The 14,376-nt window shown below is 41.8% G+C and overlaps 1 protein-coding gene across 5 annotated transcripts in view; it reads right to left on the bottom strand.

The window, feature by feature from the left end:
• TRIO (trio Rho guanine nucleotide exchange factor) overlaps positions 1-14,376 on the bottom strand; it is a 366,877-nt gene that overhangs the window by 123,950 nt on the left and 228,551 nt on the right. For all 5 annotated transcript variants that reach the window (XM_045394729.2, XM_045394733.3, XM_065546102.2 and 2 more), the window contains exons 19-21: positions 10,548-10,662; positions 6,693-6,808; positions 3,595-3,717 (exon numbers count right to left, since the gene is read on the bottom strand). In XM_045394729.2, coding sequence (XP_045250664.2) covers positions 3,595-3,717; positions 6,693-6,808; positions 10,548-10,662 — 354 coding nt within the window. The remainder of the gene's footprint in view (positions 1-3,594; positions 3,718-6,692; positions 6,809-10,547; positions 10,663-14,376) is intronic.

Genomic DNA, 14,376 nt, shown 5'->3' with positions numbered 1-14,376 from the left:
TGTGGTTTTGATGCACGCTTTTCTGATATTAAGTTGATGATTTCATAGTAAAAGCCATTTATTCCCTTCCTATGACACATGTTTAGTATCTTTTGTCCATTTTCTTGGTCTTTTTTTTTCCTTACTGATTTGTAAAAGTTCTTTCCTACCGGGAAATCAGTCCTTTGTGATATGAGCTGCCTATATATCTTCTCTATTTGATTTTTATCTTTAGATGTTCCTTACAGTGGACTGCCCTGTGGAAAGTTTTACATTTTTTTGTGTAGGTGAATTTATTAACCTTTTCTTTCATGGGTTTGGATTTTGTGTCATTTAGACAAATTTCTCCACACGAGGATATAAAAAAATCCTGTTATTTCTTCTGGTACTATTAGGTAGCACTGCTGATATTTAAATCTTTTTCTGGTATTTATCTCGGTACTAAGGTGAGATATAAATCTAACTTAATTTTTTTTCCAAAGCCATTTATCTTGGAAAACATCATCAGAAAAAATTATTACATCTTTTAAAGTGAGATATTATAAGGATTTTCATTCTTATTCTATTTGTTATCTCTAGAGATTGTTACAGTGCTTAAAAAGCACATAAACATTTTAACTGAACAACCTCATCTGTAGGCATAATCGAGGAACCGGAGAAAAATAAAAGCAAACTGAAGTGTTAAGTCCACAAGCTCAAGAGAGCTTTGCTCCTCATGTTCTTAGACAGAAATTCAATGGTGTTAGACACTTTCTAACAAAGTAAAGCATTTGGCATTGGGGACGCTGGTGATTAGGACCACAGGAAGCCCTATGGGAGAAAGGCTGTGGCATCCTGAACAGTTCAGTAAGGCAATGGTTTCTGGACCTCAGTGCGTGCAAAAATCACGTGGTGAGCTGTTCAAATGCTCATCCTCAGGCCTCACTCCAAGAGAGCCTACGTCACTAGGTTTGGAGTGAGGACGGAAATCTCTCTTAAATAAACACCCACAATCTGGATGCAAGTGGTGCCTGCAAGACCCGTGGAGAAATGACTGCACTGACAGTTGTGAAGGGACTGAGTCGAGTCTCGGTGAGCCGGTGATGGGAGACTCTTGTTTAGCCCTCCAGGTTCATTTCCATCAACACTAAAAATGTTATAACATCGTAATAAGTGTGCTGAAAGACTTTCCTTTCAGAGCTGGGAATTCTCTATACAGTAAAAGCAACATGGTTTCTTAGAAGATTCTAAGATCGGGTGACAGAAGGCAAGTGAGGAAGCCTCAGCTCATGATGAAAAATCAAAGGACATCTCCAAACACCAAAGCAGGCGTTTTCTGATTAAGAGAAAGGCAGTCAGAAACCAAAGAAAAAGATTGCTAAGAAAAGGAAAGGTGAGGGGTGTTCTTTTCAAAATCTACCAGTTCCTCCTAGTATAACCAATTCAATAAACCCAACAAAAGAAACAGTTCTACATATTTGGGGATCAGAAAGGTCATGTATCACTCACAATTTTAGATATTCCTTATAAAATACAAGAATAAAAAATAAGCCTATCCTTGCCCAATCGTTCAATAACCGCACACCAAACTTGAGGAAAAGGAATATTCAGGAATGGAAAAATTCTTTCATTCTTTCATATACACTTTACTAGTGGAACAGGCCACCATGTTACTCAATTCCAGACAGTCACGTGCACATCACATCCCCCATGCACGGCCCCTGGAGCTGGGCAGTGAGCAGACTGGCCGTACACAATGGCCTGCAGAGTGGAGTAGCGGTGAAAGATGGCAAATCTTAAATCTAGTTTTGAGTGTGGTATGTGATGTTAGGCATTCTGTTAATACCTTTTTAATCAAACAATATTCAAATAAGCAAACATAGCTTGGGACTTCAGGCACACACACCACCATGCCCAACTAATTAAAAAAAATTCTTTTTGTGGAGACAGGATCTTGTCATCTTGCCCAAGCTGGTCTCGAACTCCTGGCCTCAAGTGATCCTCCCATCTCAGCCTCCCTTGAGCTCAGGAGTTTGAAGAGGATTGCTTGAGCTCAGAAGTTTGAGGATACACTGAGCCATTATGGTGCCACCGCATTCCAGCCTGGGTAACAGAGCAAGATTCCATGACTAACACACACACATACACCCCTAAATACAGGTCATATAATGCGCATAACTATTATTTAATATCTAAATATTAACAAAAAGTGAAAACTGTCCAGCCAGGTGTGCATGTGGAGGAGGAAAAGCCACGATCCTTACCCGCAGGGGAGGGTGGGTCGGCCCTCCTTAGTGCTCACTATGCCTCTGGGGGCAGTTACTGTCCCACGGTCCTGCCCCCTGCCCTCCCCCAGTGCTCACCACACCCCAACCCTGGGCTGGGTCTTCCTGCTGCGCCCCCCATGCCTGGTCTCTCTGAAGCCCTGCTTGCCTGTGTGAGCCTCCAGGATAGGAGCCGTGGAAAAGGAGAGAGCCCAGCACCTCAGGGCCAAGGGAAAGGAGAGCTTTGGAGACCAGGAGCAGAGGGTGGCAAAGAAGAGCCGGAGGAGTCAGCAATAGTAACAGAAAACACAAACACGGACAAATAAACAATACAAAGTAGCCATCCTCTCTCTACATGACTGAAAAATTCCTGTTACGTTTTCAAAGCCAGGGCAGGGGCTACAGGAGATAACCAATTTTGCTACTTTATAGAAACACTTCTTTTTAACCAAAAATATTATCCTGCTTATCATTTATTTCCCACTCTTATACATTTGAAATAATTGGCAGCTTGTCCCAAAAACTCGAATCTGTCATCAACAATAGAGGCACTTCGGAAAATACTACAAAGGACGTATACTCAGACTTTGAAAAACAAAAACCCCACAGGTTGCAATGGTGACTCCAAAAGAGTCTCAAAACTGCTGTGAGCGTTTGGAAGGACTCAGCCTCTGCAGGTATAAGCCTTAATTGGGACAACGTTCAGGTCAGTATGCGGATTCTTGTATTTGTCCTCAAAAAGCCGTATTTACTCACATATATGCCATAAAGATAATTTGATTTCATAATTTTCTTTTTATTTTCAGGAGAAAAATGAAAATGCCTCAAGTTTTAGACACCTCTGAACAAGCACTAACAGAGGCGATGACACAGACTCTGCCAACCATAAAACAGACACAACTTCAAGCTGGACTGAGCATGAGCAACATGACTGTAACAGTTTTCACCATCTAAAGATGGTGAAACAGCCCCAGGTGTAGGAAAGAAAACACCCCGAGAATACAGAAAGGTCAACTTGGGGACACCAAATAGTGTTTCACAAAAATAGCAAGTCCTCGGAAAACACCTTAGAGAAGAAAACAGGAGGGGGAAAGTGTAGAAGGGAATAATGAGAAAAACAAGGAATAAAAGGAGACAGACGGCGGTATTCACAGACATCAGAGGGACAAAGGACACAGATGAAGGGAGGAGGTGGAGGACACAGAGGGACACATGTGAACGGCAGGAGGAAGCATCCCCCAGTTAATGTGGAACAGCCCACTGGGTCATCCCTTTTCTCCAGTCTCATGAGGTATTTATTTCTTTATGATATTTTTGAGAAAGACTCGCTTTCGACTTAGAGGCTACTACACAAAGTCCACTCTGAACCCACCTTTGCAGTTATCTGGAACTCCTCGTGCTCTTTCAGGAGCTCCTGGGTGTGCTGTATACTGGAGCCTGTGGAGGTGTGCGTGGAAAGGTAGAACTCGCCATTGTCATGGATCCATTCCAAAGCCTGGAATGGGAAGGAATGAATGGAGTCAGCGGGCTAAACATTCCCGAGAGAAGCCCAAAGGCCGCAGCACCTTGTTGAAAGGTCAAATCGCAAACCAAGGCTGGCAGCATCGAGCAGCATTCCCTCTGTGAAATAAAACTGAAGTCTGATCACAATTACAAAATTTTTAAAAAGCACATTCTAGATGGTTATAATGGTGTCGCTTATGTGGCAACAATAAAAAGTTTGAGTTTCTTAGTATTCCATAGTGTATATGTGTCACATTTTCTTTATCCCGTCTATTGTTGATGGGCCTTTGGGTTGGTTCCAAGTCTTTGCTATTGTGAATAGTGTTGCAATAAACATACGTGTGTATGAGTCTTCATAGTAGAATGATTTATAATTCTTTGGGTATATACCCAGTAATGGGATTGCTGGGTCAAATGGTATTTCTGGTTCTAGATCCTTGAGGAATCGCCATACTGTCTTCCACAATGAACTAATTTACACTCCCACACACACAAAAGTTTGAGTTTCTTGCAACCACGAACCTAAAGGCACAATAAAAGCACAATAAAAGAAACCACTACTATGAGCCTTTTTCAGGAAGGGACTAGAGTGGAGAGAGAGGGGAGGCAGCTGCCCTGGGGAGCACCCTGGAGCAGAGGGGCAAGGGGACACGGCCAGGGCAGCAGTGGGAACTGGGACGGGGCTGAGAAACCCACAGGTCTACGCCTCCTGGACCTGGTGCAGGAGCAAGGAGAGGAGGAGGAGGCAGGGCGCAGGGAAGAGGCTGAGAAACCCACAGGTCTATGCCTCCTGGACCTGGTGCAGGAGCGAGGAGAGGAGGAGGAGGCAGGGCGCAGGGAAGAGGGAAGCGAGAACACCACACCTAGTGGTTTCTAACAACAAGACAAGAGGGACTTGGGGACAGGGAACCGCGATTGCAGTTCTGCTTCTGGTAAAGTCACTGTGGAGCAATGTCAAGGAAGTGGGATTTATGAATCCAGAGACCAGAAATGGAGGCCTGGGCTGGCAGACAGCACACAGAAAGAAGAGGAAAGAAAGACAAGAACAAGTCACAAACGAGCGCCAAGAAAGGCAATGGACAGACTGGGAGATAGGAAGGAGAGCAGCAAGGCCTGGGGCAGGCAGCCAGCAGGCGGGAGGGGCCTGCGCCACGGCAAGATCAGCGAGAGCCCTGGAGGCTGGTCTGCGGAAGCACCGGGTATCCGCTGCACACTGTGACAGTGAACAGAAGCGGAACGGCCGGAAGGCAGACGGGGCACCACCTGCAACAGCACGTACTTCAGGATTTTATTTTCGGTGAATAAGTGGACTTTAGGAAAATGCAACAATACATTCCATTATCTTTCTCTGACAACAGAATTATGAACAATTTTGCTTCTCTGTAGCTGAGGGATTCCTTGTCTTTCAATGGAGAGATAATAAAGTTATGTGAGAAAAGAACCTGAAACCATCTCTAATTAGAAATCCAACCAGGCCTCCAATGATCTTAAATATGGTTAAACTGTCTAATAAAATGTTAAGAGAGTATAATTTACCAAACGCGACTGCATGCACCTGGCTATTGGGAACATGCTGGCTACACCTGGAATGTCGCTGGGAGGAGAGAAGGGCCAAGGCAGAGCAGGGCGTCAGATCCCTGGCCTAGGAACCCAGTTCATCCAACTCTGGGAACTGAGTTCTGAGCATGGGCTGCATCCTTCGAGACCTACATTTTCCAAAATGGAACAAAAGCTGTTCCTTAAGTCTGAAATCTCTGCTAAGAAAGTTAATTTTTCTTCAGCTAAAAAGCATGTATCCAATGCCTGCTCTGGATCAGCTGCATATCAGGTTGCAAGCCGGATTCAGAAGATGGGTCCGCATCGTGGTCAGAATGTGGGTCAACACCGACTGACATCACAGAATTGCCCTGGGTGACTTTAAGGCACCCAGACCAGGGCCAGGCCACACACAGGCGCTGGGGGAATCACCTTCTCTCCTGTGCTTCCCTCCAGACCCCCCAAATTCTGGATGAAAGTTTACGGATTCTTAAGCTCCCATTAAGGCAAAACAGAAGTGACAGGCATCTTAATGCTTAAGATGGGGTCAGATTTTACAATAAAATGATCTTCCATGACTGATGATACAGGCAGAAGCACTTCATCCTAAAATGACCTAAGAAGGGGATGCTCCAAATGTGCCCCCTTGATACATCAACATTTTTTGACTATATTAAATTATTAGAAATTCTGGGCCAGGTGCGGTGGCTCACGCCTGTAATCCCAGCACTTCAGGAGGCCGAGGCGGGCAGATCACCTGAGGTCAGGAGTTTGAGACCAGCCTGGCCAACATGGTGAAACCTCATCTCCACTAAAAATACAAAAATTACCCAGGCGTGGTGGTGGGCGCCTGTAATCACAGCTACTTGGGAGGCTGAGGCAGGAGAATTGCTTGAACCTGGGAGACGGAGGTTGCAGTGAGCTGAGACTATGCCACCGCACTCCAGCCTGGGCGACAAGAGCAAAACTCTGTCTCAAAAAGAAAAAAAAAAAAAAAAAGAAAAAAGGAAAGAAATTCTGTCACATTTCTTACTTAATTTTAGCTTGATTCATTGGAAAAATAAAAACTTTGTCTTGAAAATATAAATACATCAATATTAAAAAAGCCATTGTATTTACCTCAGTACAGAACCAAGATTCCCTAATAGTTTTTAAACAGTCCTCATCATTATGACTTGTACTCTGCTGTCTTAGAGATGAGGTAAAGACAGCAGGGGAAAGCACACGTGTTGGGGGTCAAAAATCATGGAGTGACATGCTTTCACCAGGCTGTGGGGTTTTCTTTTCATAACCAACATAACTAGAAGGCAATACTGTTTGTCATTAGAAAGTGGTTTTCAAGAGGGCGGAAATGTCAAGCTTGGCCTCTCTGTGGAGGCAGGTGTAAGCACGGGGGTTTGCGGGGAGGCTGGGCACCAGGTGTGCACTGACCTGCTTGGCACTCCTCTCAAAGACCACGTACTGCTGACACTGGTCCAGCCGTCTTTTCCTCATGGTCCAATAATGCAATACCCTGTTCTCCCGCTGGAAGAGCTCATTCAAGATATCTGAGAGAAAAAAGAAAATGATGTATGTTGGTGCTTGCAATCAATTAAAACAGCTGCAAAATTCCATTCATTTTTATTGAGACTTTTAGGCAAATGCCATGCCAAGACAGCACGATAAATAAAGAATCGCGCTGCTTTCCTGTCTCAGTGAGCATGTCGACCAGACCTCTTCTCACTCTCACCTCCGTTGAGCATCTTACGATAAAGAGACCACTGGAAATTTGAGGTCAGTCTGTCATACCTCCGGCTGGATGGATTCGTGGGATATGTGTATTTTGTAATATGCATTCGACATAATGCACAAGTTGATAATATGCAATTCGACAATGGCTGAAAAAAAATCAGCATTTTTTTCAAGACTGTTAAAACCTTGTGTAGATGGAGTTTTATACAGATTAAAGGTTATATCAAAGTGGTGGAGTAATAATCAACAAGTGTGGATTGAAAAAAAACAAAAACAAAAACAAAAACCAGACCGGGTGCGGTGGCTCACATGTGTAATCCCAGTACTTTGGGAGGCTGAAGTGGGCGGGTGGATCACTTGAGGTCAGGAGTGCAAGACCAGCCTGGCCAACATGGTGAAACTGTCTGTACTAAAAATACAAAAATTAGCAGGGTGTGGTGGTGGGCGCCTGTAGTCCCAGCTACTTGGGAGGCTGAGGCAGGAGAATCGCTTGAACCTGGGAGGCAGAGGTTGCAGTGAGCCACGATCGCATCATTGCACTCCAGCCTAGGTGACAGGGCAAGACTCCATCTCAAAAAAAAAAAAAAAAAAAAAAAAGAAACACAAAACCATAACCCCTTAGGAGAGGAAAGGACATGAAGTGGGGAAGCAGAGAAGCATGAAGTTACAAAGGAAAAAAAAAACTCATTACACAAACATTTAAAATGTCATAACCAAACAAGAACCACCAAAAACTGGTGCACAGACAAAATCTTTTTAAGAATTGGGAACATATGACACAGAATAGTCAACAGAAAAATAATGAACAATTCTTTAGAAGAAGAATGAGCAAAGCCTATAAATATGAAGTTCACAATTTAAAAAATACAGTCACTAAATATACAGGAACACATTTAACCTCAAACAATGAGACCATCTTTCACTGCTTTCCTGGCAGACGGATAAGATCCAGTGTTGGAAAGAGTGAGGGAACAGGTAATCACGATCCTCTATTATGGAAGAAGAAAAACTGAGTATGATGACCCCAGGGAATGACACTGAAAATGTGCATGCATACCTTTGAACTGGGAATTTATCTTTCAGATGAACAGTGCTCACACAAGTATTCAAAACTGTTTGGACAAAGATGTTTGAACAGTGAAGCGCTGCTTACAACAGTGGAAAATGGGCAGCAACGTAGGACCCACCAATTGAGGGACAGGTCAAATCAACTTCAGAAATGCTATACTGGGTATTAAAAAGAACAGCATGTCTTTAAATTCTGACACAGAAAGATGACTAAGATATATTATTAAGTGAAAGATGCAAGTTGCAAGGTAATATAGTCTCATTTTTGTAACAAATTAAAAAGTGGGATGGGTGAGTGAAATATACATGTTTATGTTTCTCTACATATTTACATTTATATGCACAGACAGCTTGCACAAAAGTCTTGACAGTGGTTACCAGTAGCTAAGGAATTAGGTAACTTATATACATTTGTACACTTTTTGAATTTTTGACACTAAGTTTGTTTTGCTCTAGAAGTTTATGAAACAAACAAAAAACTTAAGAAAAAAATTTCCGAGAGTGAAACTGCAAATCAAATAGAGGGTTTCTGGCAACTTTATTATATTGGAAAACCATTAATATAGGAAGTTTTCCACAAATACTTACTGAGTTCCTAGCAGGCTGTACTTTGTGATAAACAAGAACAGAAGAGCAGCATTTACATCCAGCCTAACAACAGACTCTCTCAATACTACCTCCAAAATGAACCCCAAATTTACTGACTTTTCTCCATCTCTACCATTATCACCCTAAATACCACCATATTCTTAAGGTGACAATATGGTGTCACCATTTTTGATGACAATAAAAAATGCCTTTAGACACTGCCAACTATCTCCCAGGGACCAGTGGTCATGCTGTTATTTTTACTCCACTGAAGAGGAAACTAGTTTAGTGAAATAAATTAAAAGTTTGAAATCTGAAGTCTGCTAAAAAAATTAAGCTGTCACTTACATGAAAATATCACACATGAAAATTAATATGAGCCAAAGCATTTTTTCTAGTCTCTCATTTCCACAGTCTCTGCCTGAGCCAGTACTAATTTTGGGCAAGTGAGCAGCAAACGGTGCTAAGTGCCCTCTTGGATATGGTGCTTCCTCAAGCTCCTGGCGGCGGCAGGGGGGGGTCCTCTGACCACGTGGTCTGAGATTCATCTTTGCCTGTGCCTTGGGGTTATACTGTCTTTTCTGCCACCATTACTCTTACAGGAACTTAGTGCACTGACTCGAGCATCAATAAACCTTTCACCCCCAAGTAGCTCTGAGGGAAACAGAACACTTCTATTTTAATTCTTCACAGCATCCAACATTAGGATATACAACAGCAAAGGCATAATGAAGATCTAATGAGGAAATAAATGAAACATAGTCTCCCTCTCACACACAAACGTGTGTCAAACTAGTGCAACCTAGAAAGGACCACAATATCTTCAATCAGAAAAGACAGGACACAACCAACAAATAAAAGCAATATTGAGAGATGGATGAAAGGACATTGTTTTTATAGGAAATGAACCAAGTAAACCAATTATCAATGCAAACAACTTGCTGGCCCAGAAGACTTATTCATGTAGAAAAACGGTTGCTTTTGTGAGTTGCGCATTTGTCCAGAAGAAAAAGTCCATCAATAAAAATGTTTTACTGATAGAACTTAGAGAATTATAGTAGTGTAACAAAATTATTTTGTGATAACTAATAGATGAATCAGATGAGTAGACAGTAGAATGTAATGTAGAAAGCTTTTGTCTATCATATTGTTTTGAAAAGTGTGAGATGAATCATTTGCTAACTGATTATCACAATTTTTTTCCTATAAAACTCAACTTAGGCTGTGTAGCCCTGGTCAAAGTTACTTGCTTTGCGCCTTAGTTTCTTTATCCATTTTCCTTCCACATCAATCCTATTACAATTTAGTATACGTTTTCCCAGACCTTTTCTTAAGCACTTACATACAGACACACACACACACACACACACACACACACACACACACACACACACACAAACATGGTTTTATAGGTTTTTATACTCAAATGACATAACCTACATATTATTATTTTTCAATTTGTTTTTATTAACTATGCCTCAGGTATGCAAAATTGATAATACTTTATAGTGATAAAATTGGAATGTATTTTCTCAATTTGGGCTTTTAAAAATACTTTGCTTATAGATAACTCTGGTTTTTCCTTTCCCCCTATTTATTTTTCACTTACTTTAACAAAATAGCCAATGGCAGTTAATATCATCCTGATTTTGCATTTTCTCCCTGTTTATATTCTTCAATTTATTCAATAAATTATCAACCTATTCAATATAGTATCAGCCTATACATTTGTTTAATCTTTCACTATTAAACTAAGATCATTAGTAAGGACTTCATTAACATGAAACGGACATTTAAAACGAAACTGAGGTTGAGAGTTCAGAACACGTCGTGCAGGCTCCTTCCGTCTCTTGCCAGGCATGCACTGGGCCGCCCCCGGGGATTCCCAGCTCTACTCACTTTTCACTTGCTGTTCAGGAGCTTTGATGTGCGTCACCATTCCTGGCATGTTCACGCTGTTCCTGTGCAGGTATTTCAGGAAGACATCTGCATTCCTCCGAGCAAGGGTGCAAGCCTAAAAAACAATGGAGAGCGATGTTTGGCTAATCTGACTTCTACAAACGTGTATTTGGAGTACACATCACTGGGCTCTAATATATGTCTTTACCTACAACATTTATCTGGCCACTTTCTGATTTAGAAAATGCATAGGATAAAACCTAATTCAATTAAAAAAAAATCTCTCTTTCCTGAAGCCCTTGCTCTGATGACACCTGCTGCTACATTCTGCCCTATAGAGAGGCCCATGGGGCAGGACACAGAGGGCAGCCCCTGCTTTATGGCCACAGAGGAAGGGAAGCCCTGTCTCCATCCAGCCTGGAGAGGTTTGCACACCTGGCCTGCCCCTGGATCACGGCCTGAGACCTTGAGCTGCAGAACTCCGCTGGGCTGTGCCTGGATTTCTATATAGGGTAGACAGTAAACACTTTCAGTTTTGGGGGCGGTCATACAGTCTGTTTCTCCGTCACAACTACTCAAACCAACAACCGATGAAAGTAGACACAGGTGACAGGTAAACTATGTCGAGGTGGCCCAACTTAGCCCTCAGTTCATAGTTTGCCAACCTTGGTTGAAGCTTTGTTATGTGATGTCATTGTGGTAACTGACAGTATGTGTTTATGTTTATGCAGCCGGATAAACCAAACCAGTTTCATTCATATATTTTAACATAAGGGTTTTATATAAAAGAATACAAATATAAAATCAAAGAAGGAAAAAACTCTTTAATTATATTTGAATTGGAAACATCTTGCACATTTCCTGTCTTGGGTCTGGAATTAATCTTTTCTTCAAGGAGCTCTATCTCCTTCTAGTGGTAAACGGTATTTAGAGCCACAGTCTAGTCATTCGGGATGATCAGGGCTTTTGGGTTGGTCACTGTTTCCAGACCTTTTCAGTAGATGGAGCGAGGCTATCTTTTTTTCAATTAAGAGAAAAACACATCATGAGTCTCTACTGATCCGTGTGAAATTTCAAGTTGTCTGATATGGTCTGGCTCTGTGTTCCCACCCAAATGTCATCTTGAATTGTAATCTGAATTGTAATCTACACGTTAGGGGAGAAACCTCGTGGGAGGTGACTGAATCACGGGGGTGGTCCCCCATGCTGTTCTCGTGCAGCGAGTGAGCTCTCACAAGATGTGATGGTTTTGTGAGGGGCTTTGCCCTGCTTCGCCCTGTACTTCTCTCATTCTTCTCCTTCCTGCACCGTGTGAAGAAGGACGTGTTTGCTTTCCCTTCTGCAGTGACGGTAAGTTTTCGAGGCCTCCCTGTCCTGTGGAATTGTGAGTCAACTAGACCTCTTCCTTTTATAAATTACCCATTCTCAGGTATTTCTTCACAGCAGCATGAGAATGGACTAATACACTGTCAAAACCAAACAACACGGAAGATGCTGAAGACTACGAGGGTGATGGCTAAGGACAGCTAAGCGACCTGCCTCGAAAGGGCTCCTATGGATAGGACAAGCGGCGTGTAAAAGATAAACGACAGAGACTGCTTTGAAACACACCAAATATATTTAAAGCCATGATGATACTAAAAAAAAGTCATATGTAGAAGTTACTATAGCAACAATTCATTATCCTGAAAATGGCAAATAAAAAGGATCAAGCAAACATTTACTCTGCCTTTTCTGGACAAACTATTTTAGAGTAACCAAATAGCTGAGAGGGAATAATTCTAGATAATCGAGGCCAAAGGAAATGACAGAATTAGAGTATCACCATTTTGCAATTCCTAAAAACCAGCTACCACCACTGGGTGCTAACCCCATTAGCTGAAAGGTGGAAGGGAAGTTCAGAGGGGTGAATTGCACTCACCATACTTGAACCACTCATCAATCTTCTTACCAATCACAGAGACAGAGAACTAGACATGATGTGTCTCCTGAGCAACCCCATAGGAAGCACAAGCACCGCTGGCAAGGTTTTCCAAGCTCGCTTGCGCTCTCTCGCTCTCTCTCACCCCCACCTCTTTCTTCCCCCACCCCGCCACCCCACCCCCACCACCTTTCAAACCAGCTCTGATCAAGGCTCACAACCTAACAAAAATCTAGAAATTGTGGATGGTGCTAAATGACTCCACAGGATGTAATTGACAATCTGGAATGGGGGAAGTGCCACAATCTGAGGAACCTATTTCTTCAATTAATAAATAGTAATGAAAGGAGGGAATATTGTTTAGATTAAAAGTGATTCCAAAGATATACCCAGCCAAATCCATACGTGGACCCTGTTTGAATCTTAATTAAAACCATGTATAAAAAGACATTTGTAGGCCAGGTGTGGGGGCTCATGCCTGTAATACCAATAATTTGGGAGGCCAAGGTGGGAGGATCACTTGAGCCCAGGAGTTTGAGACTAGCATGGGCAACATAAGAAGACCCCGTCACTACAAAAAAAATACAAAAATTAGCCAGGTGTGGTGGCAAGTGCCTGTAGTCTGGCTCCTTGGGGGCGGAGGTGGGACGATCGCTTAAGCCCAGGAGCCTAAGGCTGTAGTGAACTATGATCACACCCGTGCACTCCAGCTTGGGTGACAAAGGAAGACTCTGTCTCAAAAAAAAAAAAAAAAAGACATTTACAGAACAATCAGAAAATTTAACAATGCTGGATTTCAGATAATATTAAAGAATTACTATTAATTTTTAAGATAAGATAATGATATTTTATTTGTGTTTCTGAAAGGGAGAATTTACTGTTGAAATTCACAAATAAAATGATAAATCTAGAATTTTAAATAATCCACTGAAGGTGGATATAGGCCCATAAATTGATAATCAGTGAAGATGGGTGAGTAAAATAGGAGGAGAATCCATTCTCTCTACTTTTGTATATATCTTCAAATTTCCACAATAAAAAGGTACTTAAATATCCTATACACAAACACTACAAAATTCAAGTTGAACAAAGGAATCCAAAAAGGCTTGTGATTACAGATGCTCCTTGGCTTACCCTGATAAACCCATTGTAAGTTAAGTTAAAAATATTATAAGTCAAAAATGAACTGATTGCACCTAATCTACTCAATATCCCAGTTTAACTTAGCCTAGTTACCTTAAATGTGCTCAGTTTAAGCCTACAGTTACCCTGGCCTGCAGCTGGGCAAAACCATGTAAAACAAAATCTATCTTATAATCCCATGTTGACTATCTCATGTAATTTATCGAATGCTGCACTGAAAGTGAAAATCAATGGTTGTTTAGCATTTGACGTGCAGGTTCTACTGAATGCATAGCGCACTGGCACCAACAAGTCGAAAAATCACAAGTCAAACCACCGTAACTTGAGGACTGCCTATATTTTTGTTTTGTAATTTTACCTAAATAGCTATCTTAATTACATGAACTAAGTGGTATTTATTTTTCTTTCATACTAAATGGATCCTGGACAAAGGGGAGAATTCTAATGATTCCACCTCGAAATCCTAATAGTGGTCAGCATTTAGTAAACTTAAGCAGCAGGGACATGTCGGGGACAGGGGCTTTAAAAAGGTGTTGACACAGTTATAAAGACTGACTGTGGAAACTGTGATGGTTTTCTCACCCCGACCACCATGGTGGGAGCACAAAGTAAGTTACCAGATATAATTTCCAAAGAGTTACAATTTATCCTCACAGACTGAACAATAACTCTGTCCATCAGATGATGGACTTCAGAAAAAAACACAAAAAGTATTAAGTGTAACAGGAAAGTGGTCAGAGAGGTGAGAGCGCTGCAGCAATGAGG

This window comes from Macaca fascicularis, chromosome 6 (genome assembly GCF_037993035.2).
Source record: "Macaca fascicularis isolate 582-1 chromosome 6, T2T-MFA8v1.1".
In the NCBI taxonomy this organism is placed as follows: domain Eukaryota; kingdom Metazoa; phylum Chordata; class Mammalia; order Primates; family Cercopithecidae; genus Macaca; species Macaca fascicularis.
The sequence above is the reverse complement of the archived record's forward strand: the minus strand, read 5'-3'. Positions and strand labels throughout refer to the sequence as shown.